This window comes from Gopherus evgoodei, chromosome 5, assembly GCF_007399415.2.
Source record: "Gopherus evgoodei ecotype Sinaloan lineage chromosome 5, rGopEvg1_v1.p, whole genome shotgun sequence".
Lineage (NCBI taxonomy): Eukaryota > Metazoa > Chordata > Testudines > Testudinidae > Gopherus > Gopherus evgoodei.
In genome coordinates, this window is record NC_044326.1 from 12,705,367 (window position 1) to 12,731,202 (window position 25,836).

Consider the following 25,836-nt stretch of genomic DNA (forward strand, 5'->3'; position numbering starts at 1 on the left):
CCACTGAAGGAAAAACTTCTGGCACCAGTGCATGGGGCGAGCACACACACCTAATATGAGCAAACACTGGAAGAAAAATTGTTCTCTGAACCTCTGAGGACAGGACAAGAAGCAACGGGCTTAAATTGCAGTAAGGACAGTTTAGGTTGGACATTAGGAAAAACTTCAAAACTGTCAGGGTGGTTAAGTACTGGAATAAGTTGCCTAGGGAGGTTGTGGAATCTGCATAATTGGAGATTTAAGAGCAGATTAGACAAATATCTGTCAGGAATGGTCTAGAACAGTGGTAGCAACCTAGGGCACGGGTGCCGAAGGCAGCATGCGAGCTGATTTTCAGTGGCACTCACACTGGCCGCTGTCCTGGGGGGCTCTGCATTTTAAATTTAGTTTTTAAATGAAGCTTCTTAAACATTTTAAAAATCTTATTTACTTTACATACAACAATAGTTCAGTTATATATTATCAACTTATTGAAAGAGACCTTCTAAAAATGTTAAAATGTATTACTGGCACACAAAACCTTAAATTAGATTCGGCACACCACTTCCGAAAGGTTGCCGACCCTTGGTCTAGATACTTAGTCCTGCCATAAGTGCAGATCTGGCCTAAATCTTCCCAGGTCCCTTCCAGTCCTATGATTCTGTCTACTAATTTAAATTTAATTCTTTCAAGCCTAACTGTGAACCTCTTCACCATCTGACACTCAGTCGGAGAGAATAAGGTAATTTTTTTTTTTTAACCGAGATCAAATATCCTTTAAACAGCTGGAGATTAAAAAGCAGAAAACGGGCTTTTTTGTTGTTGTTGTAGTTTATATTTCTTTAGAGTATTAATATATTACTATGAAGGGTCCAAAAATCCTTCAGAAATGTCAGGGGGAGGGGAGGCAGGAGGAGGAGGAGGGGAGAAAGAGGACAAGAGAGACCCAAGGAGCACATAGTACAAAAAGAGTGAGTCAGGGAGAGGGGTGCAAAGGTGCCATAAAGCTCACATTTGCACTCACAGGAGTCTTAGAACACTGCTGGCCGTGCTTCCATTGCGGGGTGGACAACACAGATGCGAGAAGATTAAGTACTTCATGGGCCTTGCCCTGGATTCTCTCTCTTTCAAACATTTTATGAGAATCTGACATCTCTTGCAGACATTTAGAAGAGGTTTGATTCAGAAGGGAATGCAAGACAACTTGAGATGATACCATCAAACCAATGCTTTATGACTATTAAAAGAATGTAGCTACAAAGGGCATACCTGCACTTGTCTTTGATTTTTCAGTTTCAGGTTTACGGCTACTTTTGAAATCAGATATGTGAACCGAATGCTAATACTTACTACCGCATCCAGCTTCTGCTTTCACCTTCGAATTTGCACTGCAGCGACACTAAACGCAAGAGTTTTGAAGCATAGCTAGCACACTCCTCTCCTTCTGGTTTTGACTCAGCATGTCCCAACTGGCAGTTAAGAAGCATGATCTTGCATGTAAAAATCTTGTGAAGAGTGACACCAGATGGTACACAATTCTGAAGTCAAACCAAGTGTACCCTGTCTAAAGTAGAAGCCCAAAAGCTCTATGTATAATAGTGCCTAATTTACATGGCATATCGTACGCTGTCGCTTTAACAAATAAAGTTTCTAGTGTTTTAAGAAGGGGAGTAGGAATCAAGACTCCAGACATCCATTCCTGGTTGTGTCATTGACCCAACGTGTGATGTTGGGCATGTCGCAGCCTGATATGGTCTGTCCTCCCTGCCCGCTATCTGAAATATGTACCCTATTTATCAAATATTCATCACCATGGCATATAGGTGCAGACAAATCAACATTAAGAGAGAAGCCTATTTTCCTCCCTCTTATAAACTCCCTTTCCTCTTAAAACCCTCGGAGTGCTGAGAAGACAAGTGTCTAGGAATTTGATTCTTCAAAATCCTCAGATAATGTTTTTAGAGCTCCTTTTAAGAAAACAAAGTGGCTCACATTGCCTCAAGAATCCTTTCTAACCCCTTGCTTGCAATACTTCTGCACAAGCGATGTCTGTGGCAAAATAAGGGGCTTCAATCCCCAGAACTGTTAATCTGGCTCTACTGACCATTGCTAAATTCACTAACGACTTGTTACACTGTATATCTATTGCTTATATGATTATATACATCATGACATGAAATGATACAACATCATATTTCAGCTTCCGCATGAATACGCAAGACTTACCAATTCTTCCTTTCTTGTGAATGTGGCCTGGCATGATACCAATTTTGCATTCTCCAGGCTAAAAGAGTAGAAATAATAAATACTTTTCAAAAACATTTTCATCGTGTTTTGTTTTGTTTTTTTAAATTCACTAAAGATGGATTAGTCTCCAAAACATAAAAAGAAATGTTTGTTTCAAACACTTACATTGATGACTCCAGGACAATTTGGGCCCACTAATCGAGTCTTATCCTGACGGATCAGTCTATGTTTAACCCGAACCATATCCTGCTGTGGAATACCTTCGGTAATGCACACAACTAAGGGGATTTCTGCATCAACAGCTTCATTAATTGCAGCAGCAGCAAATGGAGGAGGCACATATACAACAGAGGCAGTGGCACCTGTTTGTTCTTTAGCCTAAACATACATTAACAAAAAGCATATGAAACATTCAGTAAACCTTAAGAGTACATTGGGCAACTAACTCTTTAAAGGTCTCTATTTAAATATTTATGACAAAAAATAAATCAGAAGTTTCCAAGTCTGTGGTCACAGCAATTCTGTGCATAGCTATTTCATTGAGATTAACAGGAGATATAAATGGAATAGCTGCAGAACTGATTCCTAAAATAGGTTCATCTTCCAAGGAGTTTACACCACATACAGTAAAGTGTCCTCTTCATTCCATTTATTCATTCAGTTTTTATGATCTGTTTATCAAGAGCTTAAGTCATAAAGGCTATCTAACGTTCTCCAAATGACATCTAGGCCTTTATTTTATTGCTATGCACAAATGAAAAAGTGACTTTTAAAATGGAAACTGAACTCCAACTTGATTAATTGGTTGTGCCCACTATTATACAGACACTGACCACAGACCATCATGGTTTTATTTCTCACATATTTTAAAACCAGAAATGTAACCATGTCTCCACTCTCAGATTCTGTCCCTCTTTAACTCTGGATGCTAGGCAAGTTCTAGTGTGTTCAGCTTTGACAACCTTCCCACCCCCATCTTTACTGTCTAGTAGTCCATCCACTACTATACGATTACCTCTTTTACGGAGTTAAAGACTGTCAGGCCCAGATGAGTTTTGCCCCCCTTCCCTGGGGAAACTCCACCTACTAGTTTGGTGCCATATTCCAATGCCTGTTGGCTATGAAAGGTGCCCTATAAAAGATACACAGGAAACTTCAGAAGATGCAATCCAGAAAGAACACTTTTATACCCCTTCAAATAAAACATTTAAAACCTGAAGGCACCTTATGGAACTGTAATTAAGATCAAATATTTGCCAACAAGAGAAAGTAAATTAGAAACGTGTCAAACTCAGAGTAAAATATAAAATGCAAGTTTTATGTACGCCATCTAAAAGGCTTATTTCAATGTATGTGAAATTGCAGCATGTTTGTCAAACATTCTAAAGAAGTGTAATATTCTAAAATAAAATACTGTTTAAAAAAGGAAACCCAACTATTCACTACTAAAACTGTTTGTACTCTTAACATGTTCCCATGTTTACATAATCTACGTAGAATCAAGGCAACTTTATGGTTGTAAACTGAGAAGAAAAGAAAAGATTTGGAATGGGATTTCGAAGAGAGGGAGTGATCTCAATCTTGAAGGAAAATAAAGAGGTGCAAGGTTTCTAGATAAAGGAGGCAGCACAAGTGAATAAATGAGGACAGAGGAGCATGTCCACATCAGGTGTGGGCACGGAAGTTTAGCCCAGCAGGATCCAAGTGTAGAGGGGTTTAGTGTGGGGGGATCCAAGTGTAGGGTAAGAGGAGTCTCTGTGGGGCAATCTGGGTGCAAGTGGCTCGGTAGGGGATCTGGATGCACAGGGGCTCATCGAGGGGGGGATGGGGATGTTTCCAGATGTGGGGGGGTGCAGAGGAAGGTGACGGAGGCTCAGCAAGAGCAGTGTGTGTGAGGGGATGGGGCTTGGCAGGGGGAATTTGGGTGCTAGGGGAGCAGAGCTTGCTGTGGTGGGGGTCCAGGTGCAGCTGGTTGGGGTTCCATGGGGTAGGGGTCCGGAGCGCTTGTCAGGGTGGTCCAAGTGCAGGGGGAGTGGAGCTTGTTGAGGTGGGGATTTGATGGACCTGCTTAAGGGGGGGAGGGGAAGGGAGCCCCAGCTGCTGCCGCCAAGGGGACACCACATACTGGGCTCCTGCCCCCATCCATGGTTCCATCCCCTCCCACTTTCTTTCTTCACTATCCCCTGCCCCATCCCCCTTCCCTAACTCTCACATTCCCCTCCTCCTGCCCCATCTCCCCCCATTAGCACTCACTGTTGTACAGAAAACAAGATGGTTCCCAACACACAGAAGAGAAACTTGACTGGCACTAGTAACCAGGAGGCAGCATCCAAATGGCACCCTCCTGAACTGGGCAACTCTCCACTCGAAGAAATGGGGTGGCAGTGGCACATGACCCCGTGTGCTCCTACACACCTTGCATACTTGGGTGGGCAATGCCCCCCACAAAATTACACCCATGGGCATCCCTGTCCTGTCCTCCCCTCTACCCACCCACCTCACCATAGCTTACCTTTGCTTCCCCTCAGAAAATGACAGGGAAGCTATGAAATCTGCTGGGGGACATGAATTCTGCATGCGTGCAGTGGCGCAGAATTCCCACAGTAGTAATATAATGGGGCATGTGGACATAATGAATAGCTATTTTATAGTGCATATTAAAGTTTTAAATGACCTTCAGAATACAGCATGCCTTTTTTCTTTTAGATCAGAGCAGATAGGTTCCAAATCACAAGATAATAGTCAGTTAGTTCTCCTCTGCCAATACATTTTCAGACAGCATAGCAGAGGCCCACATTTTAATATTCCAAATCAGCTTTAACAGATCACAAACATGATAATCAAGTGCCCAAAAACAATATTGGCAGCTGCTGCTAATTCATATCAATGCACTTCTGCTATCTAATGCAGTCTTTTCATCATTCAAATGTGTAACAATGAGAGAATGTGAAAGAAGGATTAAATGAATTAAGACTACAAAATTACATAGATTCCCTGTGGAAAATAAACTCTTAATTTAAAAACAAAAGACATTGTCTCAATGATAACATTTGAATGAACAAACACTAACCAGAGAAGCTAAAGAGCGCAGTTGCTCAATTTGAGCATGAACTTGATTGGAAAAGATGGGATTCCAGGTTGTTGTCAGAAATTGAATACACAAAGAATAAAGTGACTACACAAGGCAACCTCTTATTCAGAGACACAAAGGTTCAATTAACACATCATGGAGGATTGGTTCTAAACAAAATAAGGATGAAAGTCAGCGGTGTCAAACAGTAATAGAATTATATACAGGATATGGTTTTGCAGCGTAGCAACACATACTGCTTGAAGCAAACTGCTTCATCCATGAAGAACATTTCCCTTTATCCAGAAGATAATTCAGCAGAAAAAATTCAAAAGCGGAAAACAGGAAAGCAGATTCTACAAAGAATATTTTCCTCACAGAACTTTTTGAAGAAATACCTTATATTGGATGTGGTGACAAGGCTAAATAATGCAAATAGTGATATGATAAGATAACCCAGCTTTTAAAAAGTCTGCATTTGCTAAAAGGACATATATATGCTCAACAAATGAAACAAAAAATATGGAACACCTGTTAAATCTCTTGGCTACTCAATTTTTTCCATTTAAAGAAGGTTATACTAAGCATTTGATCTATACCAAAGATACGCACCTGTTTGCCAGTAAAACCCTGGCAGATAAGCTTTGTATTATTATTGATATTAAGATTTTTCCGAGTGGCTGAATAGGAACAGTGACGTACTCCATTCTGCTGCACTAAAAATAATAAAATAAAAAGGTTAATAATCACTTGTGTTTCTAGAATCCTACTTTCCCCTACTATATGGCCTTACAAATGTTACTGAACTAAGTCTTTCAACAAACACCCCATGAATCAGACATGACTCCATTCTACAGTTACTAAGGGAAGGACAAAATTTTGACTCAGATTTTCAGAAAACTTTAATTTTGGTGCCCTACCTTAGATACCTCAGGCCTGATTCCCAGGGGTGCTGAGCACCTGTAGCTCCCATTGACTTTGTCTGGAGGGTGGGTAGGATTGCCAACTCTCCCAGCCAGTCGGGGAGTCTCCCAGAATCAATCTCCCAATGGCTACTGAAACCAGTCCAGGAGATTTTAACAGACTGCTAAAAGTCCAGTTGGTGGCGCAGCAGGGCTCTGGAAAGCATACCTGCGCTGGCTCTGCGCGGCTCCCAGAAGCAACCAGTATGTCCCTCTAGCTCCTGGGTACACGGGGTCTCTGCGTGCTGCCCCCCCCACGCCAAGCATCAACTCTGCAGGGTCCATTGGCCAGGAATCACAACCAATGAGAGCTGTAGGGGTGGTGCCTGCACATGGGGCAGCATGCAGAGCTACCTGACCACCCCTGAACCTTGGAGCTGGATATGCTGTCGCTGCTGGGAACCACCCAAGGTAATCACCGTGCAGATGGAGCCTGTACCCCATTCCCCTCCCCCAGCCCTGAACCCCCTCCTGTACCTGAACTCCCTCCCAGAGCCTGCACCTTGCACCCCAACCCCCTGTCGCAGGCTCAGCCTGGAGCCGTCTCCCACACTCTGAACCCCTTGGCCCCACCCTCCAGCCCAGAGCCTGCACCCCTTCCTGCACCCCAACCCCTTACCCCAGTCCGGTGAAAGTGAGTGAGGGTGGGGGGAGAGTAAGCAATGGAGGGAGGGGGGCTGGAGTGAGTGGGGTTTTGGAGAAGGGGTGGGCAGAGATAAGGCCTCAGGGAAGGGGAGGGGCAGGCCAGGGTGTTTGAGTTTGTACAATTAGCAACCCTTAGTATGGGTGCTCAGCATGTCAAGCCCTAACTAACTGTTTCAAAAACCATCCAACAACAGAGGCCACTTTTAAAAACATGGCCACAGAGTGAGGCACTGTCAGAACTGGGAATCACCAAGGTACCACACAGCCTCCAATATATACGCATTTTACACCTTAGCTAATCTGAAACATCTAGCACGTTGAGTGATCCTCCAGGGTGAAGATTTGGTGAGAGCAGCTTTTTCCAATAATTTCCTAGCTGCTGGGGCTCAGAAACCACAAACTTAAAACCATGCTTGGACTCGTTGGGAAAAGGAAGGCCCTCCATCAACACCACCATCAACACTTTCCATCTAATTCAGCAAGAGGGTGCTTGCATGTGCCTCTTCTCATTGCTTCCAACACCCTGAAGATATACAGCTAAAGAAAACCAATGAGTACAGAACATGCATACTAAAAAGAAAGGGAACTAACTGCCTTCCTATTGAACAGTTAAGACATTCTGTTGTTTCATCATCGGATCGCTGGCAAGGCACACTTACATTTCACACATGTAAATTAATGATAAGAGATGGCTAGGGAAAAGAGGGACAGATTCTTAACAAAACCTTTTGCAAAAAGGTCAGCTCTAGCAGAGAATTTCAACCCTATAATGGGCCTTGGATAGTTTAGAAATCCTCCCTAACCAGGATGTATTTTATGATACTTATTCTAAGCAGGAAATTGTACATTCCTAGCACACAACACAGGCAATATTAGTATATGTTACAAGAGCTGTGGTGCTGTTCAGGTACGTAAAGTCTTATGAGGAAAAAACGTTAAGAGACGAACTTTAAGAAAAAGGGGGGAAGGGGACGCTACAATAAAGAGATCCAGACTGTCTTTGGTTTGAACAGGCACATGCTCAAGTGTGCCTGTAGGGGAGCCACATCATTTAAAAAACAAGACCACAGTACATAGAGTTCACTGGCTGGAGAGGGGAAAAAAAAAAACCCCACACCTCTCCAAGTATTTTACAAATAGATTATATGGAGATATACCTATCTTACAGAACTGGAAGGGACCTTGAAGGGTCATTGAGTTCAGTCCCCTGCTTTCACAGCAGGACCAACTACTGTCCCTGACAGATTTTTGCCCCAGATCCCTAAATGGCCCCCTCAAGGATTGAACTTACAACCCTGGGTTTAGAAAGCCAACCCTGGGTTTAGAAAGCCAATGCTCAAATCACCGAGCTATCCCCCCCCCCAAAAAAAAAAAACAACTAACGACCAAATACATGTCAGTAACATGTCGTGGTAAGCAGAGAAGTACATCTTAAAATAAAGGCACCAGATAGAAATTGCAATTATGGAAGGCTTATTAGTCCAGGTTTCTTTTACATAATATTTAAAACCTAAGCAGTTACAAGGCTTTTTCCCCCCACAGAGAGGCTAAAGGGACAGTAATCCTACCGAGATTTCTCTTTGCAAAGAACTTTTTAAAGATACAGCACGTGTATACTCCCATTCAACCTAAATGAGAAGGGAGGCTAAACCAACATCAAAAGACGTTTATACACTTACTAAGTCAAGTCTGATTTCTCCTGCGGGCGCTGCAGTCTTTTCCCTACTTTTCAGTCATGCCAAATAATGTGAAGTATTATAATATCACATGCCTATGTCTGATTCCAACCTATTAGGTAATCAGTCTTGTTTTCTTGAAGAAACATTGTGGAAAAGAATGTTACACAAGACTCTAAATAGCACCAAACATTTCTAACAGTAAATAAAATTAGAGTTTAAAGGGAAAATGGATATGGTGGCTAACAGTATGTAACAGAACTGTTAGATACGCATGTCATCAGTCTGTTAAGAAGTCAGAAAAGCCTTTGCAATGTTCAATCTAATCACTTGCTTTTGTCTGCTTGATCAATATTGGAAGCAATACGCAAATTATTATTTGAAATAAACAATAATACATAAATTTAAGTTTTAAGAGAAACAGTTATGCCAATAAATCAAGTAAATTCATGTCTGAAGCTCCAATAAACACGTTGAATGTGATTTTAGGGTAATCTTTAGCAGACCAAAGTTTCGGTCAGGAAAAAATGTGTTATTTTAAACTAGTGCAGCTAAGTGTGGATACACTACAATGGACACTTGTTTAAAAAACAAACAAAACAAACACAGCTTGTTGAACCAGTGTAACTCTGCGGTTAGACCAGGTCTATGTATGTTGGGACGTGTGTGCCCAAACATTGACAGCATGCCCAAAGCCAAAAACAACTTTTGAAATTTGACTTCCCATATATTTGTATCTAAAGAATCACTCCTACACACTGGCTAGTGTTTTAAAAGTACACTCACAAAAACACATCCTTTTAAAAGGCTTACTATGATGACTCTTCTAGGGTGAACAGGCATAACTGAATCATCCATGGTGAAGGTTCCATGTCAATTAACATTTCAATATTGAAAAGGACTCTAAGCTAGACAGTAGAAAGATGTTCTTAGTGTACCTACTTATAATACAGCACAAAGTCCATTTTAAGTGTTCTCAGTGGGTTTTTTTGTACATTATTAAAAAACTGATGAACTAAATTTATATTATACTGTAGCATCATGCCACCAGTTCTACTGTTAAGGTTCAACTGGCTATTCCATATCTATTTTCGGGTGCTTATCAAAAAATTTTGGAGGCTGAGATGTGTCAGTTTCAGTCCTATGGAGAATAAATAATAACAATAATTAAAAGAAAGAACACATGCACTTGCTGAGCCATTCACAAGCTGGCCAAGTGTGAAAAGAGATGCATCTTCCAATGTTTAAAATACTTTTTAATGCACTCTGATAACTCAAAACCGGCTTAAACTCCAAGCTTTCTATGGATTTGTCCTGAAGCATGTTACATGGTTTTTGTATGGCAGAAGAAATTTGGTTCAGGAAAAAAATGTAGTTGGTTGGAAAAAAAAAAAAGTGGATGCAGGAATGAGCAGATTGCACTAGACAGTATACAGCTGAGGATAAGTTTTTGGTGGCCTCAGCATGCGGTCACCAACCCTTGCTGGTGTGCATTCTGACACTTCTTCCTAAAATACTTAATTAACTTTAGGAAAATAAATATGTACCTATACACATCCAAATCTTAAATTTATTTATGTGGGGGGGTTTTGGGTGGTGGGGTGGAGTGGGGGAGAGCGAGATGATTCAATAATAAAAACAGTGCACAGTTGTCTCTATTCTTTACTGAGACTAAACAGAATATCACTTTTCACAGCAGACTTGACAGCTGGCCACGAGGCCTTGAAAAAATTATTTTTATGTTTGTTAATATCACTTTTCACAGCCTCCAACCTAGCTAGCAAGTCTGCTGTGAAGTCTGCACTAGTACCTTTGCTGTAACAAGTGATATTAACAAAACATACAAATATCACCTTTCACAGCAGGCATACTAGGTCTGTGCAAACCACAGCACAGTAAGCACTGGGAGAAAGGGGGACCTGGGGTCCCAGAGTTGAAGACCGAAGTCCCACCATCCCCAGGAAGGTGGGTTGGGAACTCACTGGCCTCTGGAGTCCAAGATTCCCTCAGCATGCCTACATGCCTCCAGATGCGGTGCAGAGCACCAACCCCTGCTGGTGGCATTACCAAACAGCAAGGCAGGTGTATACAGTAGCAACGGGGAGGGGAGTAGCTGCTGCTTTGCCCTTTACCACTCAGGAGGCTGTCCTGGCCGCAAGAAAAGCTACTGGTGATTGCATGCGGCGTGTGGCCACATTTGAGAAACATTGGTCTAGCGTTAGCTAAAGACTCAAAAAGTAATAGCAATTTTTTTTTTGAAGTGCATCAGAAGCAGGAAGCCTGCTAAACACCCAGTGGGGCCGCTGGACAATCGAGGTGCTAAAGGAGCACTCAAGGATGATAAGGCCACTGCGAGAAACTAAATGAATTCTCTGCATCAGTCTTCATGGCTGAAGATGTAAGGGAGACTCCCAAACCTGAGCTGTTCGTTTTAGATGACAGATCTGAGGAACTGCCCTAGACTGTGGTATCATTAGATGAGGTTTTGGAACAAATTGATAAATTAAACAGCAATAAGTCACCAGGACCAGATAGATGGTATTCACCAGAGAGTTTTGAAGGAACTCAAATGTGAAATTGCAGAATTACTAACTGTAGTTTGTAACCTATCATTTAAATCAGATTCTGTACCCGATGCCTGGAGGATAGCTAATGTGACGCCCATTTTTTAAAAAGGGCTCCAGAGGTGATCCTGGCAATTACAGGCCTGTATGCCCGGTACTGAAGTCAGGCTCACTGGTTGAAATTATAATGAAGAACAATATTGTCAGGCATATAGATGAACATAATTTGTTGAGGAAGAGTCAACATGGTTTTAGTAAAGGGAAATCATGCCTCACTAATCTAACAGAATTCTTTAAGGGGTCAACAAGCATGTGGTCCAAGGGGATCCAGTGTACTTAGATTTCCAGAAAGCCTTTGACAAGGTCCCTCACCAAAGCTCTTACGCACATTAAGATACCACAGGAGAAGAGGGATGGTGCTGTCATGGACTGGTAACTGGTTAAAAGATAGGAAACAAAGGGTAGATATAAATGGTCAGTTTCAGAAGAGAGAGAGGTAAATAGTTGTGTCCTCCAGGGGTCTGTTCTGACCAGTCCTATTCAACATATTCATAAATGATCTGGAAAAAGGGTTAAACAGTGAGGTGGCAAAATTTGCAGATGATACAAAATTACTAAAGATAGTTAAGATCCAGGCAGACTGCGAAGAGCTACAAAAGGGTCTCTTAAAACTGGGTGACTGGGCAACAAAATGGCAGATGAGATTTAATGCTGATAAATGCAAAGTTTATGCACATTGGAAAGCATAATCCCAACTATAGATATAAAACGATGAGGTCTAAATTAGCTGTTACCGCTCAAGAAAGAGATCTTGGAATCATTGTGGGTAGTTCTCTGAAACCATCCAGTCAATGTGCAGTGACGGTCAAAAAAGTGAACAGAATACTGGGAATAATTAAGAAAGGGACAGACAATAGGACAGAAAATATCATGTTGCCTCTATATAAATCCCTGGTATGCCCACATCTTGAATACTGTGTGCAGATGTGGTCGCCCCACCTCAATAAAGATATTAGAATTGGTTCAGAAAAGGGCAAGACAAATGATTAGGGGTATGGAACATCTTCTGTATGAGGAAAGATTAATAAGACTGGGACTTTTCAGCTTGGAAAAGAGACTGCTGTGGGAAGATATGATTGAGGTCTATAAAATCATCTACTTTCTCTGCACCAGTGATAAGGAAATGTTGTTTACTACTTCTCATAACAAGAACTAGGGAGTCACCAAATGAAATTAACAGGCAGCAGGTTTAAAACAAATAAAAGGAAGTATTTCTTCACATAACGCACAGTCACCCTGTGGAACTCTTTGCCAGAGGATGTTGTGAATACCAAGACCATAAAAGGGTTCAAAAACAAACTAGATACATCCATGGAGAATAGGTCCCTCAATGGCTATTAGCCAGGATGGGAAGGAATGGTATCCCTGGCCTCCGTTTGCCAGAAGCTGGGAATGAGCAACAGGGGACAGATCACTTGATGATTACCTGTCTGTTCATTCCCTCTGGGGCACCTGGCACTGGCCACTGTCGGAAGACAGGCTGCTGGGCTAGATAGACCTTTATTCTGACACAGTAAGGCCATACTTATGTTCTTAGGTCTACTTATCCTAACCACGTCCAAAAAGTGACTGTAAAAATGGCGTAAGGTGGCCCCGTGTTTATTGTTTAAGATCTTATCTACACTGGCAAAGAGTAGCAAGAATCCTAATGGTAAATGATTACTTGTTTGTATTACAGTAGTGCTACATGCTCCTGTAACACTTTCCTGGGGTACCCAGCGTTGTGAGGCACCCCATCACCACAACCTGCCATTAGCGTCAGGAAGTCTTGTATGTGCCTGCTGTGGATCAACTCCCTGAAACCACCAGCCTCTGGCAACATGGTAGAGCTGCTGAGCCTTCCAGGCCTGACTCACTCTGTGTAGATTAACGATAGGCACACATCAACCACCAAGTCCTCTGAGTGTCCCTCTGGAGCGCTCAACCCAGTTCCTTTCAAGGAGTTTCTGCAATTTTTTAAATGTATATAGTTATAGCGTACCCTCCTGTGTAGCAAAAAGATGTATCAGATCTAATGTAGAGAGGCTCTATGTAGCTGTAAATCAACATGCTTTAATGATTATATCAACCAATGATAATGCATCTTTCCTTAGAAAAGAGCTGAGGTACAAATGGAAAAGTAGATTAAAATTGAGACTTCAAAATTGAGGCTTTCCGCTTTGTGATTTAAAATCAATCTACTCTAAGGGCTTGTCTACATCACAAAGTTGCAGCGCTGGTGAGGGGGTTACAGCGCTGCAACTTAGGAGGTGTACACATCTGCAGGGCATCACCAGCGCTGCAACTCCCTGTTTGCAGCGCTGGCCGTACTCCCGTTTTGTCTCGGGTGTAGAGGATCCAGCGCTGGTGATCCAGCGCTGGTAATCAAGTGTAGACACTTACCAGCGCTTTTCTTGACCTCCGTGGAATAAGCAGGTATCCCAGCATACCTGAGGAAGCCTCTCTGGTAATCAAGCAGGTCTCCTTCCCTGGTTTGCTCTCGCGTTCCCCGAACCCCCGAGCAAGCAGGTCTCCTTCCCTGCAGTTTGCAGGGGGGTTCGGGGAACGCGAGAGCAAACCGCGGGGAAGCTGGTCTCCTTCCCCGGTTTGCTCTCGCGTTCCCCGAACCCCCGTGCAAGCAGGTCTCCTTCCCTGCGGTTTGCAGGGGGGTTCGGGGAACGCGAGAGCAAACCGCGGGGAAGCTGGTCTCCTTCCCCGGTTTGCTCTCGCGTTCCCCGAACCCCCGTGCAAGCAGGTCTCCTTCCCTGCGGTTTGCAGGGGGGTTCGGGGAACGCGAGAGCAAACCGCGGGGAAGCTGGTCTCCTTCCCCGGTTTGCTCTCGCGTTCCCCGAACCCCCCTTGAAGCCGCCCAACAGCGCTGCAGCGTGGCCACATCTAACACCACTTGCAGCGCTGGTTGCTGTAAGTGTGGCCACTCTGCAGCGCTGGCCCTATACAGCTGTACTAATACAGCTGTAACAACCAGCGCTGCAAAATTGTAGATGTAGACATACCCTGAGATAAGAGGAAATATGAAGACGACAGCTTCGGAAAAGATACACCATGACCTCTTATGTGAAGAAAAAAACATGGAGTGATGATATGAAGGGAAAGAAAGTATAACAAAAAGATTTTTTTAAATAGTTTATTAAACAGCAAGTTGTTGTTGCAAGCACATGCAGTACCCTAGTTTTCCTCTTCACCTTTGCCTTGTTTTGTCAACCAGGATCAGCTGCTCTTGCTCCTCTCCAAGCATTCTTGTCAAGTGCACCTTCCAGGCTGACATCAACCTTCCTCATGTCAGAGAATCATAGAAGTGTAGAGCTGGAAAGGACCTCAAGAGGTCATGTAGTCCAACCACCCTGGCTGAGGCAAGACCACATTGAAGCAGACCAGCCCCTGACAGATATTTGTCCAACCTGTTCTGTCCAGTGCTTAACTATCCTTATAGTTTGAAGCTTTTCACTAATACCTAACCTAAATCTCCCTCGCTCCAGACTAAGCCCATCACTTCGTGTCCTACCTTCACTGCACATAGAAAACAATTGATCACAGTCCTCCCCATAACAGCTCTCAACAGTCATCACATGTTATTAGCTATCCCTCAGTTTTGTCAAGATTTAACACTATTAGTTTCTTCTTAAGGTAAGGTCATGTTTTCTAAACCATTTATCTCTTTTCTTCCTGCTCACCTCTGGACTCTTTCCAAATTATCCACATCTTTCCTAGGTATGGTGTCCAGATTCAGACACAGTATTCCAGCTGAGGCATCATCAGTTTTGAGTAGAGCAGAAGAATTACCACCCACATCTTACATACAACACTCCTGTGAATACACCCCAGAATATTAGCCTTTTTTGAAACTCCATCACATTGTTGACTCATACTCAATTTGTGATCCACTATAATCAAGATCTTTTTCAGCAATACTATCGTCTAGCCAGTTATTCCCCATTCTGTAGTTGAGCATTTGATTTTGCCTTCCTAAATGAAGCACTTTGCACTTCACTGAATTTCATCTTGTTGATTTCAGACTAATTCTCTCATTTGCTAACATAGTACATCTCTACCCTGATATAAGGTGATCCAATATCACATGAATTTGGATATACCGCGGTAAAGCAGTGCTCGGAAGGGGTTGGGAGCGCTGTGCACTCGACTCCAGTGGATCAAAGCAAGTTCAATATAATGCGGTTTCACCTCCACGGCAGTCACGCAAAGTGGTTGCACATCGCTTGCAGAGGACAACCTACCATTGTAGTGATAAACTACTTGAAGACAAAAATCCAAAGGGCATGTGTGATTGGCACAGCTTCTACAAATCAGCTGATCAACTGATGTTCTTGGTTTGAAACCCGAGTTTCTTCTCCTAGGAGGACTGCCTAACACAGTTAGCAACCCTCCTCTGCCCAGACAGTACTCAACTTTCAAAATGAAGGATGCAACAACAGAGGAGCCTAGCAATACAGCTATTTTTCCATCTTGTTTAGTAGTTGGACTTAGTTCCCAAGCTAGTATTTGCTGGGTACATTTTTCAAGACCTGCCTGTCCAAGAGGAGCATTTGCTGGATAACTGTCTTGAGTGTTTGCCTCTCCTCACACCTTTATCAGAAGGCTGTCTCAATTAAGCAATAAATGGTCAATCCTTTGAGGAGCTGCTTCCTACAGCTTTCACTCTATTTTTGGAACATAATCTTCAACTGAAATTAGAAGTAAAGATAACTCAAGTTTTAACTAAAAATATCCTACAAACATGGAAATTCACAGTGATAAACTTAACAAGAGTCTAGGAGTTTAGATAAGCCAGTCTTGAATGTTATGAGAGTGCTTATACTCAACACACCTAATGAATAGAGCCCTGCAAATCTGCTTTATATCCATGGATATCCGCAGACAATGTTTGCGGATCATGGATGGATGTGGATCAAAATTTTGTATCCGTGCAGATCTCTACCAATGAATCCAATACTAATGGGCAGCTGCACTAATGACTAGCAAAACCTCAGTCCCTATCAACCTCCCCATCTTCTCCTATATCAAGGATCCAGCATTAGATGGTCATCAGCAACATACAGATGAACCATATGGCTGATTCAATTGCATTGAAATGGACCAACAATGGCAACCAAAAGAGAAGTTGCTCCAAACTTGGATGGGGGTGGGGGGAACAACCACTATCATGGCCACCCTGAGATACTTCAGCGAAGCACCTCAATAGTAGGTGCTTTAGCTATGACAGGCTGAGCTGGTCACCACGATATCACATAGCCATCTTACGTAATCATTCCCCTTCATGCCAAGAGAAAAGAAACCCAATAATGGCCACTGTTACAGTTGTCCTATAGATACGAAAGCCTCAATATACTTATCATGATACAACTATGTTATTCAAGGTAACTTTGGAGCTGAAACAGCAACCTTATATGTTTCTCATATTTTGCTATACATTATATCAATCTCCCATCCACTCACAGCTATTCCAGGAATGTATAGCCATTTTTATTTATTTTTTTTAAAGATGGTGTTTTTAAAAAAAACTCAGAATGTTCCCACATGATTTCCTCCCCCCACTAGAATCCTGATTCATTTCAATTCAATCATGCAATATCTTCATTTACAATACAGTGTGTGCTTATCTACATACATATGTAAGCAGTCTTTAATGCCTCAACATTCCATATAAGTGGTGCATAACTTCTAACCTTTGAGTTAGTTTGCCATTCATTAGCATTTTACACAAATTATTTCACAACACCAGGATTTAAATACTGATTCTTTACAATTAAGACAAGCAAGGGCATGTTGCAAGATCATCAAGTACAAACAAGCTAAGTTTGAAACCATCTTACAATCAAAATCAGCAACTTATGGGCAAAATCATCACTGTCCAGAACAGATTTATTAACTGTGGTTTTTATATAAAAAAATATGTTCAGCCTCAAAATCCCTGTGGAAAAGGGACTAGGTTATTGTCAAACTGTATGAAAGGAGATGTTATAGAGTAAGTGTTATTAAGCAGAGTTGTATGATGGAGTATGTTGTTGGATGACAAGCAAAATAAAATATGGTGTTCGGTACACAGATGCAGAGGCTTGGACTTCTGGACAAAAGTTTCACCATCCCATTTGGAACTTCAGGTGTCTGAATTTGTCAACTGGCAGTTTGTTTTTTAAAATATTATTTTTAAAAGTGTTGTTTCTAACAGAGTAGCTGTTAACCAGTACATACTAAATATCTTCCCAAAAATCCCTGAAAAAGTAAAAACAAAACAAAACAAACAAACAAAAAGCCTTATGTGAGTGTCTTTCTTCCTGATGCCCTGGCCAAGTTTTGTAAAGGGAGCACAAAGGGATGTTTGTTTCAGTAAGAGTGGAAACTGACTTAGGCTCCAATCCTGTAATTTAAAAGCACACAGGCAGAATCCTGCACCTGCATGGAGTTACAAAGAATTCAGGGGGCCTCTCCAGTCTGTCCATATGCTATCAGTTGTAGAATAGAAGCCTGACAACTAAGGAACCAATTCTTCAATGGTCTCTAAAAGAGCAGATCCCTGTGCAGATCTCCAGTTACTTCAATCTTTCCATTCAGTGCTGACTGCAGGATCTGTGTCTAACTTATTACACAGGAATACAGTGAAACTTGCTACACACAGCAGTGCCAACTACAAAGTAAACAAACTATAAAGACAAAATGTTTTCGCAAATCTCTTTCAGTTATAGTCATCTTCGGTGTCACTTGTAACTATTATAACCACAAAAAGTTTTCAGGCAGAATTATGATTTTTAAGTTTAAATAAACTTTATAATTTTGGGGGTATTCGTAGGGCCCTACCATACCAAATTCGCAGCCATGAAAAACACATCATGGACTGTGAAATCTGGTCTCCCCGAGACATCTGGTCTTGTGTGTGCTTTTACCCTACACTATACAGATTTCACAGGGGAGATCAGTGTTTCTCAAACTGGGGGTCCCAACCCAAAGAGGAGTTGTGGGGTGTGGAGGGGGAGGGGTGTTGCAAGGTCATTTTAAGGGGGCAGCCGGAGAGCAGTGGCAGTTAGCCACGCACCCAGCTCAGAAGGCAGTGCCCCACGAGCAGCAGTGCAGAAATAAGGGTGGCAATACCATACCATGCCATGCCATCCTTACTTCTGCACTGCTGCTGGCAGTGCCTCTGCCTTCAAAGCTGGGATCCCAGCCAGCAGCAGTCGGCACTCTCCAGATGACTAACTCTAAAGGTGGCACCATCGTCTGCAGCAGCACAGAAGTAAGGGTAGCAGTACTGCAACGTCCCCTAAAATAACCTTGTGACCCGCTCACAACTCCTTTTTGGATCAGGACCCCTACAATCACATCATCATGAAATTTCAGGTTGAAATAGCTGGAATCATGATATTTATGATAATCTTATGACTGTGAAATTGACCAAAATGGACTGTGCATTTAGACTTTAAAGAAATACCATTTGTTCTTATCCTTTCTAGAAACTCCCCTGCTCATTCAGTGCTGGCCTTATGACATACAGGACTCTCAGCTAACAGAGGAAGGGACTTTAATTTTAAGGACTTTAGTATTTTAAGAAAGAGTAACAGATGACCACCTCTGATTTTGCTGGCTGGCACAGCTCCACCCTGCACCCTCAACAACTGGACCTGCGTGTTCTCACTCTGCTCACCATTTACAGTACTGTAAAACAATTATGTCCTAAAAAGGAAGTTTTCTCCATTACCTGTTCAGTGAACTTTATAACTCTCAGATTTTTCTCTCTCTCTCTCTTTTCAAAAAACACAGGCTGTCAGCAACAGGTGTTAAGTGTGAGAAGGAAAAGTATACACAACAATCACACCCAACTTTTTTTGAACAGCTACAAAGTTCTGCTAAAAGACAAGCTCACCTGTACCATCTAAAGTGCCCCCTGAGGGTTGCCACTCACATGAGACTGCCTGACAAGGGGCTGACATGGGACTTTAAATACCTTTCTGGCCCTGACAAAGAGCTCCTCTGTAGCTCAAGAGCTTGCCTCTTTCACCAACAGAAGTTGGTCCAATACAAGATATTACCTCCCCCACCGTGCAGCTCTAACAGGCTATTGAAACGCAAGTTAATGAACTAGAGCACTGGACTGGGACACAGGAGAACTGGGCTCTTTTCCTGGCTCTGCCACCAGCCTATGGAAAGTCACTTCCCAGCTCTGGGTGCAATTCCCCCTCCCGGCCCCCCATCCCTCAGAAGAAGATAAGGAGCCTAACTTCACCTGCAACGCGTTGGAGAACTAGGGCTGAAGACCCCCGTGCGAGAGCCAGGAATGGTCCCGAGAACCGGGACGTCCCGTTTGCAGCCATCGCCTCCGCCCGCCAAGGCGGGACTAATCGCTTCCCCGATACCCCAGACGGCAGCTACCCACGGATGATCCCCGGCGCCGGGGAGACCCGGGAGAGTCCCTACAAACAGCAGGAGCAGCTGGCAGCCCCCCCAGATGCAGAAAGGGGGGGGCGGGAGCTAGCCCAGCCCGGAGACACCAGGGGAGCCCCCCCGGCCCAGCATCCGGCTCAGGATCCGGCCCAGCTGGGGGAGGGGAGGCGCGAGGCCACCCCCCGCCCCGGCTCCCAGCCAGACCTAGCGCCCGCGAGGCGCTGAGGGCCCCTGTCAGCCCGGGGCCCGGGGCTGCCCCAGGCCCCGGCCCAGCCCGATACTCACAGAGCAGGAGGCGGCCCAGGAGGCGGGAAGCGCCGCTGCAGTGGGACATCGTCTCCTTCGCCAATGACACGGGGCCCGGGCGGGCGGCTCCGCGTGCGCACGCAGGCGGCCAGCGAGAACGCCGGAGGCCAAACCCCGCCTACAGCCGCCTTTGCCGGGACAGCCGCGCCCTGCCACGGGGATATGGGGCCCGGCGCTGGCCAGGGCACCAATCCCACATCCGGCCCTGCGTGGCGGCTCCGCTGCCGGCCGGGAGGGGTCCTCGCGAGCTGAGGCAGGACCCGCCGCGCGGGGGGTTGTGGGGATTGTAGTTCAGTGGTAGAGGGAGAGGAGGAGGGAAGAAAAGGCTGAGGGCTTAGGAAGAGGGGAAGGGCCAAAGGAGAAGCGGGCAGAGGGGGATTTTCATCTGAGGCCATGTCTACATCTAAAATTTTGCAGCGCTGGTTGTTACAGCTGTATTAGTACAGCTGTATAGGGCCAGCGCTGCAGAGTGGCCACACTTACAGCAACCAGTGCTGCAAGTGGTGTTAGATGTGGCCACACTGCAGCGCTGTTGGGCGGCTTCAAGGGGGGTTCGGGGAACGCGAGAGCAAACCGGGAAAGGAGACCAGCTTCGCCGCGGTTTGCTCTCGCGTTCCCCGAACCACCCTGCAAACCGCAGTGAAGGAGACCTGCTTGTTCGGGGAACGCGAGAGCAAACCGGGGAAGGAGACCAGCTTCGCCGCGGTTTGCTCTCGCGTTCCCCGAACCACCCTGCAAACCGTAGGGAAGGAGACTAGATGATCAGATTGGTCCCTTCTGACCTATGAGTCTATGAGTCTATGAGACCTGCTTGTTCGGGGAACGCGATAGCAAACCGGGGAAGGAGACCAGCTTCGCCGCGGTTTGCTCTCGCGTTCCCGGAACCACCCAGCAAACCTCAGGGAAGGAGACCTGCTTGCTCGGGGTTCGGGGAACGCGAGAGCAAGCTGGGGAAGGAGACCAGTTTGATTACCAGAGGCTTCCTCAGGTATGCTGGGATACCTGCTTATTCCACGGAGGTCAAGAAAAGCGCTGGTAAGTGTCTATACTTGATTACCAGCGCTGGATCACCAGCGCTGGATCCTCTACACCCGAGACAAAACGGGAGTACGGCCAGCGCTGCAAACAGGGAGTTGCAGCGCTGGTGGTGCCCTGCAGATGTGTACACCTCCTAAGTTGCAGCGCTGTAACTCCCTCACCAGCGCTGCAACTTTCTGATGTAGACAAGCCCGACTCGGAGCAAATCAGGTGTAAGGCTCCTTTCAGAATCAGTTCAGCCCATTACTTCACGGCAAAGCGTGGAGCCTTGGTGTAAACGGGGCTATGGGCTTCCAGTGTTTGCTACTGCCCCTGCTTTAAGGCAGCAGAAAAACAGAGTTGCCAACCTGTCAAGGTTTTTTTCCCCACTTTGAATTTTGGGGTACAAAAAGTAGGGACCTGCCTGAACACTTTTAAACTTAATTACTAGCTTAAGTCTGGTACGCTGCCACCAGGCAGAAGTCTGTGTCTGGCACACTTCTGTTCCCCCAAAACCTTCCCTGGGGAGCCCAAGACCCAAATCCCTTGGGTCTTAAAACAAGGAGAAATTAACCATCACCCACCGTTTCCCCCCAGACTCTCCCCTCCCTGGGTTACCTTGAGAGGCTTACACAGAGCCAAACTCCTTGGATCTTAAAACAAAGGGGAATTAACCATACCCCCTCCTTTTCCCCCCACCAATCCCTGGTGAGTTTAGACTCAATCCCTTGGATTCTAAAACAAGGAAAAATCAATCACGTTCTTAAAAAGAAAGCTTTTAATTAAAGAAAGAAAAGGTAAAAATTATCTCTGTAAAATCAGGATGAAAAATACTTTACAGGGTACTCAGATTTATATAGACTAGAGGGACTCCCCCCTCCCCCAGCCTGAGATACAAAGTTACAGCAAACAGAGGTAAAAAATCCTTCCAGCAAAAAGACACATTTACCAGTTGAGAAAACAAACATAAGACTAGTCCGCCTTGCCTGGCTATTACTTACTATTTTGAAACATGAAAGACTGATTCAGAAAGATTGGAGAACCTGGAATGATGTCCCGTTCCTCTCAGTCCTGAGAGCGAACAATGAACCAAACAAAGACTTCCCTCCACCAAGATTTGAAAGTATCTTGTCCCCCTATTGGTCCTCTGGGCAGGTGTCAGCCAGGTTTACTGAGCTTCTTAACCCTTTGCAGGTAAAAGAGACATTAACCCTTAAACATCTGTTTATGACACACACCCCCAAATCTCAGATAGTGTGGAACTACACTGGCGGTGATTTCTTCCTAGAACTTTAGAATAAACAGATTAATAAAACACATGCACCTTTACATATAATACTAATTATGTAAAACTACAAGACTTTTCACATTTCAAGGACAATTTTTAACCAGTTGATTCTGAGAAACTTTCATGGGAGAGTGCATCAGCTACTTTGTTAAAAACTCCTGAAAGGTGTTGAATTTCAAAATCAAAATCTTGGAGAGCTAAACTCCATCTAAGCAGTTTTTTGTTGTTTCCCTTGGCAGTATGAAGCTACTTTAGCGTAGCGTGGTCGGTTTGTAGCTGGAAACGCCGTCCCCAAACGTATGGGCGTAGCTTTTCCAGGGCATACACAATGGCGTAGCATTCTTTTTCACTGATTGACCAGTGGCTTTCCCTCTCAGACAGTCTCTTGCTGAGAAACACAACAGGATGGAAGTTTTGATCCAGTCTTTCTTACATTAAAACTGCTCCCGCACCACGCTCAGATGCATCTGTGGTTCCTACGAATGGATTGTCAAAGTCTGGGGCCCGTAGCGCAGGGTCAGACATGAGTGTTGCCTTAACCTGGGTAAAGGCCTTCTGACACTCAGTAGTCCACTTAACTGCATTCGGCTGTGTCATGGTATAATCCCCCACTCTGAACCTTAGCTTCCAAAAGATGGGGAACCAGCATGAATTCCTCTAAGCTCAATTACCAGCTTAGTACTTGTAGCGCTGCAACCAACCAGGAATTCCAGTGCCTGGTACACTCTGGTCCCCCCAAAACCTTGCCCAGGGACCCCCAAGACCCAGTCCCTCTGGATCTCAACACAAGGAAAGTAAACCCTTTCCCTCACCGTTGCCTCTCCCAGGCTTCCCCTCCCTGGGTTATCCTGGAAGATCACTGTGATTCAAACTCCTTGAATCTTAAAACAGAGAGGAAAATCCACCTTCCCCCCTCCTTCTCCCTCCCCCTCCCAGATTCTCCCTGAGAGAGACAGTAATCCTAACACAGAGAGAAAATTAACCTTTCTCTCCCCCTTCCCTCCTTTCTCCCCACCAATTCCTGGTGGATCCAGACCCCGTCCCCTGCGGTCTCACAAGAGAATAAAAAAAACAATCAGGTTCTTAAACAAGAAAAACTTTTAATTAAAGAGAGAAAAAACAGTGAAAATTATTTTTGTAAACTTAAGATAGAATAGGTATAGGGTCTTTCAGTTATAGATACTGGGAATGCCCTCCCAGCCTAAGTATTCAAGTACAAATTAAAATCCTTTCAGCAAAATATAAATTTGAACTCCTTCCAGCCAAATACACATTTGAACTCCTTCCAACCAAATACACATTTGCAAATAAAGAAAACAAACGTAAGCCTAACTCGCTTTATTTACCTAGTACTTACTATTCTGGATCTATAAGAACCTGTATCAGGGAGGTTGGAGAGAAACCTGGTTGCACGTCTGGTCCCTCTGAGCCCCCAGAGTGAACAACAACCAAAATCTAACAGCACACACAAAAACTTCCCTCCCTCAAGATTTGAAAGTATCCTGTCCTCTGATTGGTCCTCTGGTCAGGCGACAGCCAGGCTCACTGTTCTTGTTAACCCTTTCCAGGCAAAAGAGATATAAAGTACTTTTGTTCTATTAACTCCTACTATTTGTTTATGACAGGCTGGGTCTTTTTGGTCAGGTCTGTTAGTGGGGCAGCGATTTGGCTGTAGTGTGGTACAAATTGCCTGTAATACCCGGCCAAGCCTAAGAAGGATTGGACCTGTTTCTTTGACTTTGGGACAGGCCACTTTTGGATAGCATCCACCTTGGCTTGTAGGGGGTTTATTGTTCCTTGACCCACCTGGCATCCAAGGTAAGTCACTCTGTTTTGGCCTTTTTGACACTTTTTAGCCTTAACAATTAGTTCTGCCTGCCTGATGCACTCAAAGACTTTTTCCAGGTGTTCTAGGTGTTCTGCCCATGAATCCGAAAAAATGGCCACATCATCGAGGTAGGCAACTGTATATTCTCCCAGTCCTGCTAGTAGACCATCTAAAAGTCTTTGGAAGGTGGGAGGTGCATTTCGCAGCCTGAAAGGAAGCACATCAAATTCATACACTCCTGTATGGGTGATGAATGCTGACCTTTCTTTGCTGGGTTCATCTAGCGGTACTTGCCAGTAGCCCTTGGTTAAGTCTATTGTAGAGATGAATTGGGCATGTCCCAATTTCTCCAATAGCTCATCCATGCATGACATTGGATAGTTGTCGGGACGAGTTACAGCATTTAGCTTATGGTAGTCCACGCAAAAACATATTTCCCCATGTGGCTTGGGTACTAGAACCAATGGAGATGCCTGTTATAAACAGATAGCTCAGGGTTAATGTCTCTTTCACCTGGAAAGGGGTAACAAAAAACACCTGACCAGAGGACCAATCAGAAAACAAGACTTTTTTAAATCTGGGTGGAGGGAAGTTTTGGGTGTGAGTTCTTTGTTCTTTGTCTTGTGTCTGTGCCCTCTCGGCTCTGAGAGTGATTTTTCTATCTCCTGCCTTTCTAATCTTCTGTTTCCAAGTTGTAAGTACAAGGATAGTAAGACAATAGGTTTATATTGTTTTCTTTTGTATTTACATGTGTGTAGTTGCTGGAATGTGTTAAATTGTATTCTTTTTGGATAAGGCTGTTTATTCATTTTTTTCCTTTAAGCAATTGACCCAGTATATTGTCATCTTATTACAGAGACTATTTTTAATGTCCTTTTTTTTTCTTTTTATATAAAGCTTTCTTTTTAAGACCTGTTGGAGTTTTTCTTTAGTGGGGACTCCAGGGAATTGAGTCTGCAGCTCACCAAGGAATTGGTGGGAGGAAGAAGTCAGGGGGAAAATCTCTTTGTATTAGATTTACTAAGCCTGACTTTGCATACCCTCTGGGTGAGGGGGAGAGAGATTAGATCTCTCTCGGTACTTGTGTTTCCAGGACTGGAAGCAGGGAATCTCCTAGGGTCGTCCAGGGAGGGGAGCCTGGGAGGAAGTAACAAGGAAACAAGGGGAGGGGGTTATTTCCCTTTGTTGTAAGACTCAAGGCATCTGAGTCTGGGGGTCCCCCAGGGAAGGTTTTGGGGAGACCACAGTGAGCTAGGCACTGTATAATTCTTAGCTGGTGGCAGCGATACCAGGTCCAAGCTGGTAACTAAGCTTGGAGGTTTTCATGCTAACACCCATATTTTGGACACTAAGGTCCAGATCTGGGAAAAAATGTTATAACAATGCCCATGCACTGTTAGGGGGTGGATTATACCCAGCTATAGCATGTTTTGGATCTCCTATTCTATAGCAGTTTGGGCATGAGGAGACACCCGGTAGGGTGGGGTTCTAATTGGGTGAGCATTACCTGTGTAAATGGAATGGTATGCCCGTTCAGTCCGTCCTGGGGTGGCTGAGAACAATGGGGCGAAGCTAGTGCACAGCTTCTTGATCTGTTGCTGCTGCAGACGATCCAAGGTTGTGGAGAGGTTCACCTCTTCCACACCACCGTCACTTTTTCCTTCGTAATAGACACCTTCAAGCCACTCAGCATCATCTTCTCCCTGGGCTGCAAACTGACAAACCAGTAAGTCTCTGGAATAAAAGGGCTTGAGAGAATTAACATGGTACACTATAGGTTTTAGGGTGGAGGTGGGAAATGCTATG

The 25,836-nt window shown here is 44.2% G+C and overlaps 1 protein-coding gene across 1 annotated transcript in view; it reads right to left on the bottom strand.

The window, feature by feature from the left end:
- SUCLG1 (succinate-CoA ligase alpha subunit) overlaps positions 1 to 20,083 on the bottom strand; it is a 30,262-nt gene extending 10,179 nt beyond the window's left edge. The window contains exons 1-5 of the mRNA XM_030563747.1: positions 19,877 to 20,083; positions 5,909 to 6,012; positions 3,242 to 3,358; positions 2,392 to 2,604; positions 2,206 to 2,263 (exon numbers count right to left, since the gene is read on the bottom strand). Of these exons, the coding sequence (XP_030419607.1) occupies positions 2,206 to 2,263; positions 2,392 to 2,604; positions 3,242 to 3,358; positions 5,909 to 6,012; positions 19,877 to 19,925 (541 nt within the window). The 5' untranslated portion in view covers positions 19,926 to 20,083. The remainder of the gene's footprint in view (positions 1 to 2,205; positions 2,264 to 2,391; positions 2,605 to 3,241; positions 3,359 to 5,908; positions 6,013 to 19,876) is intronic.
- Positions 20,084 to 25,836: the final 5,753 nt, after the last annotated feature.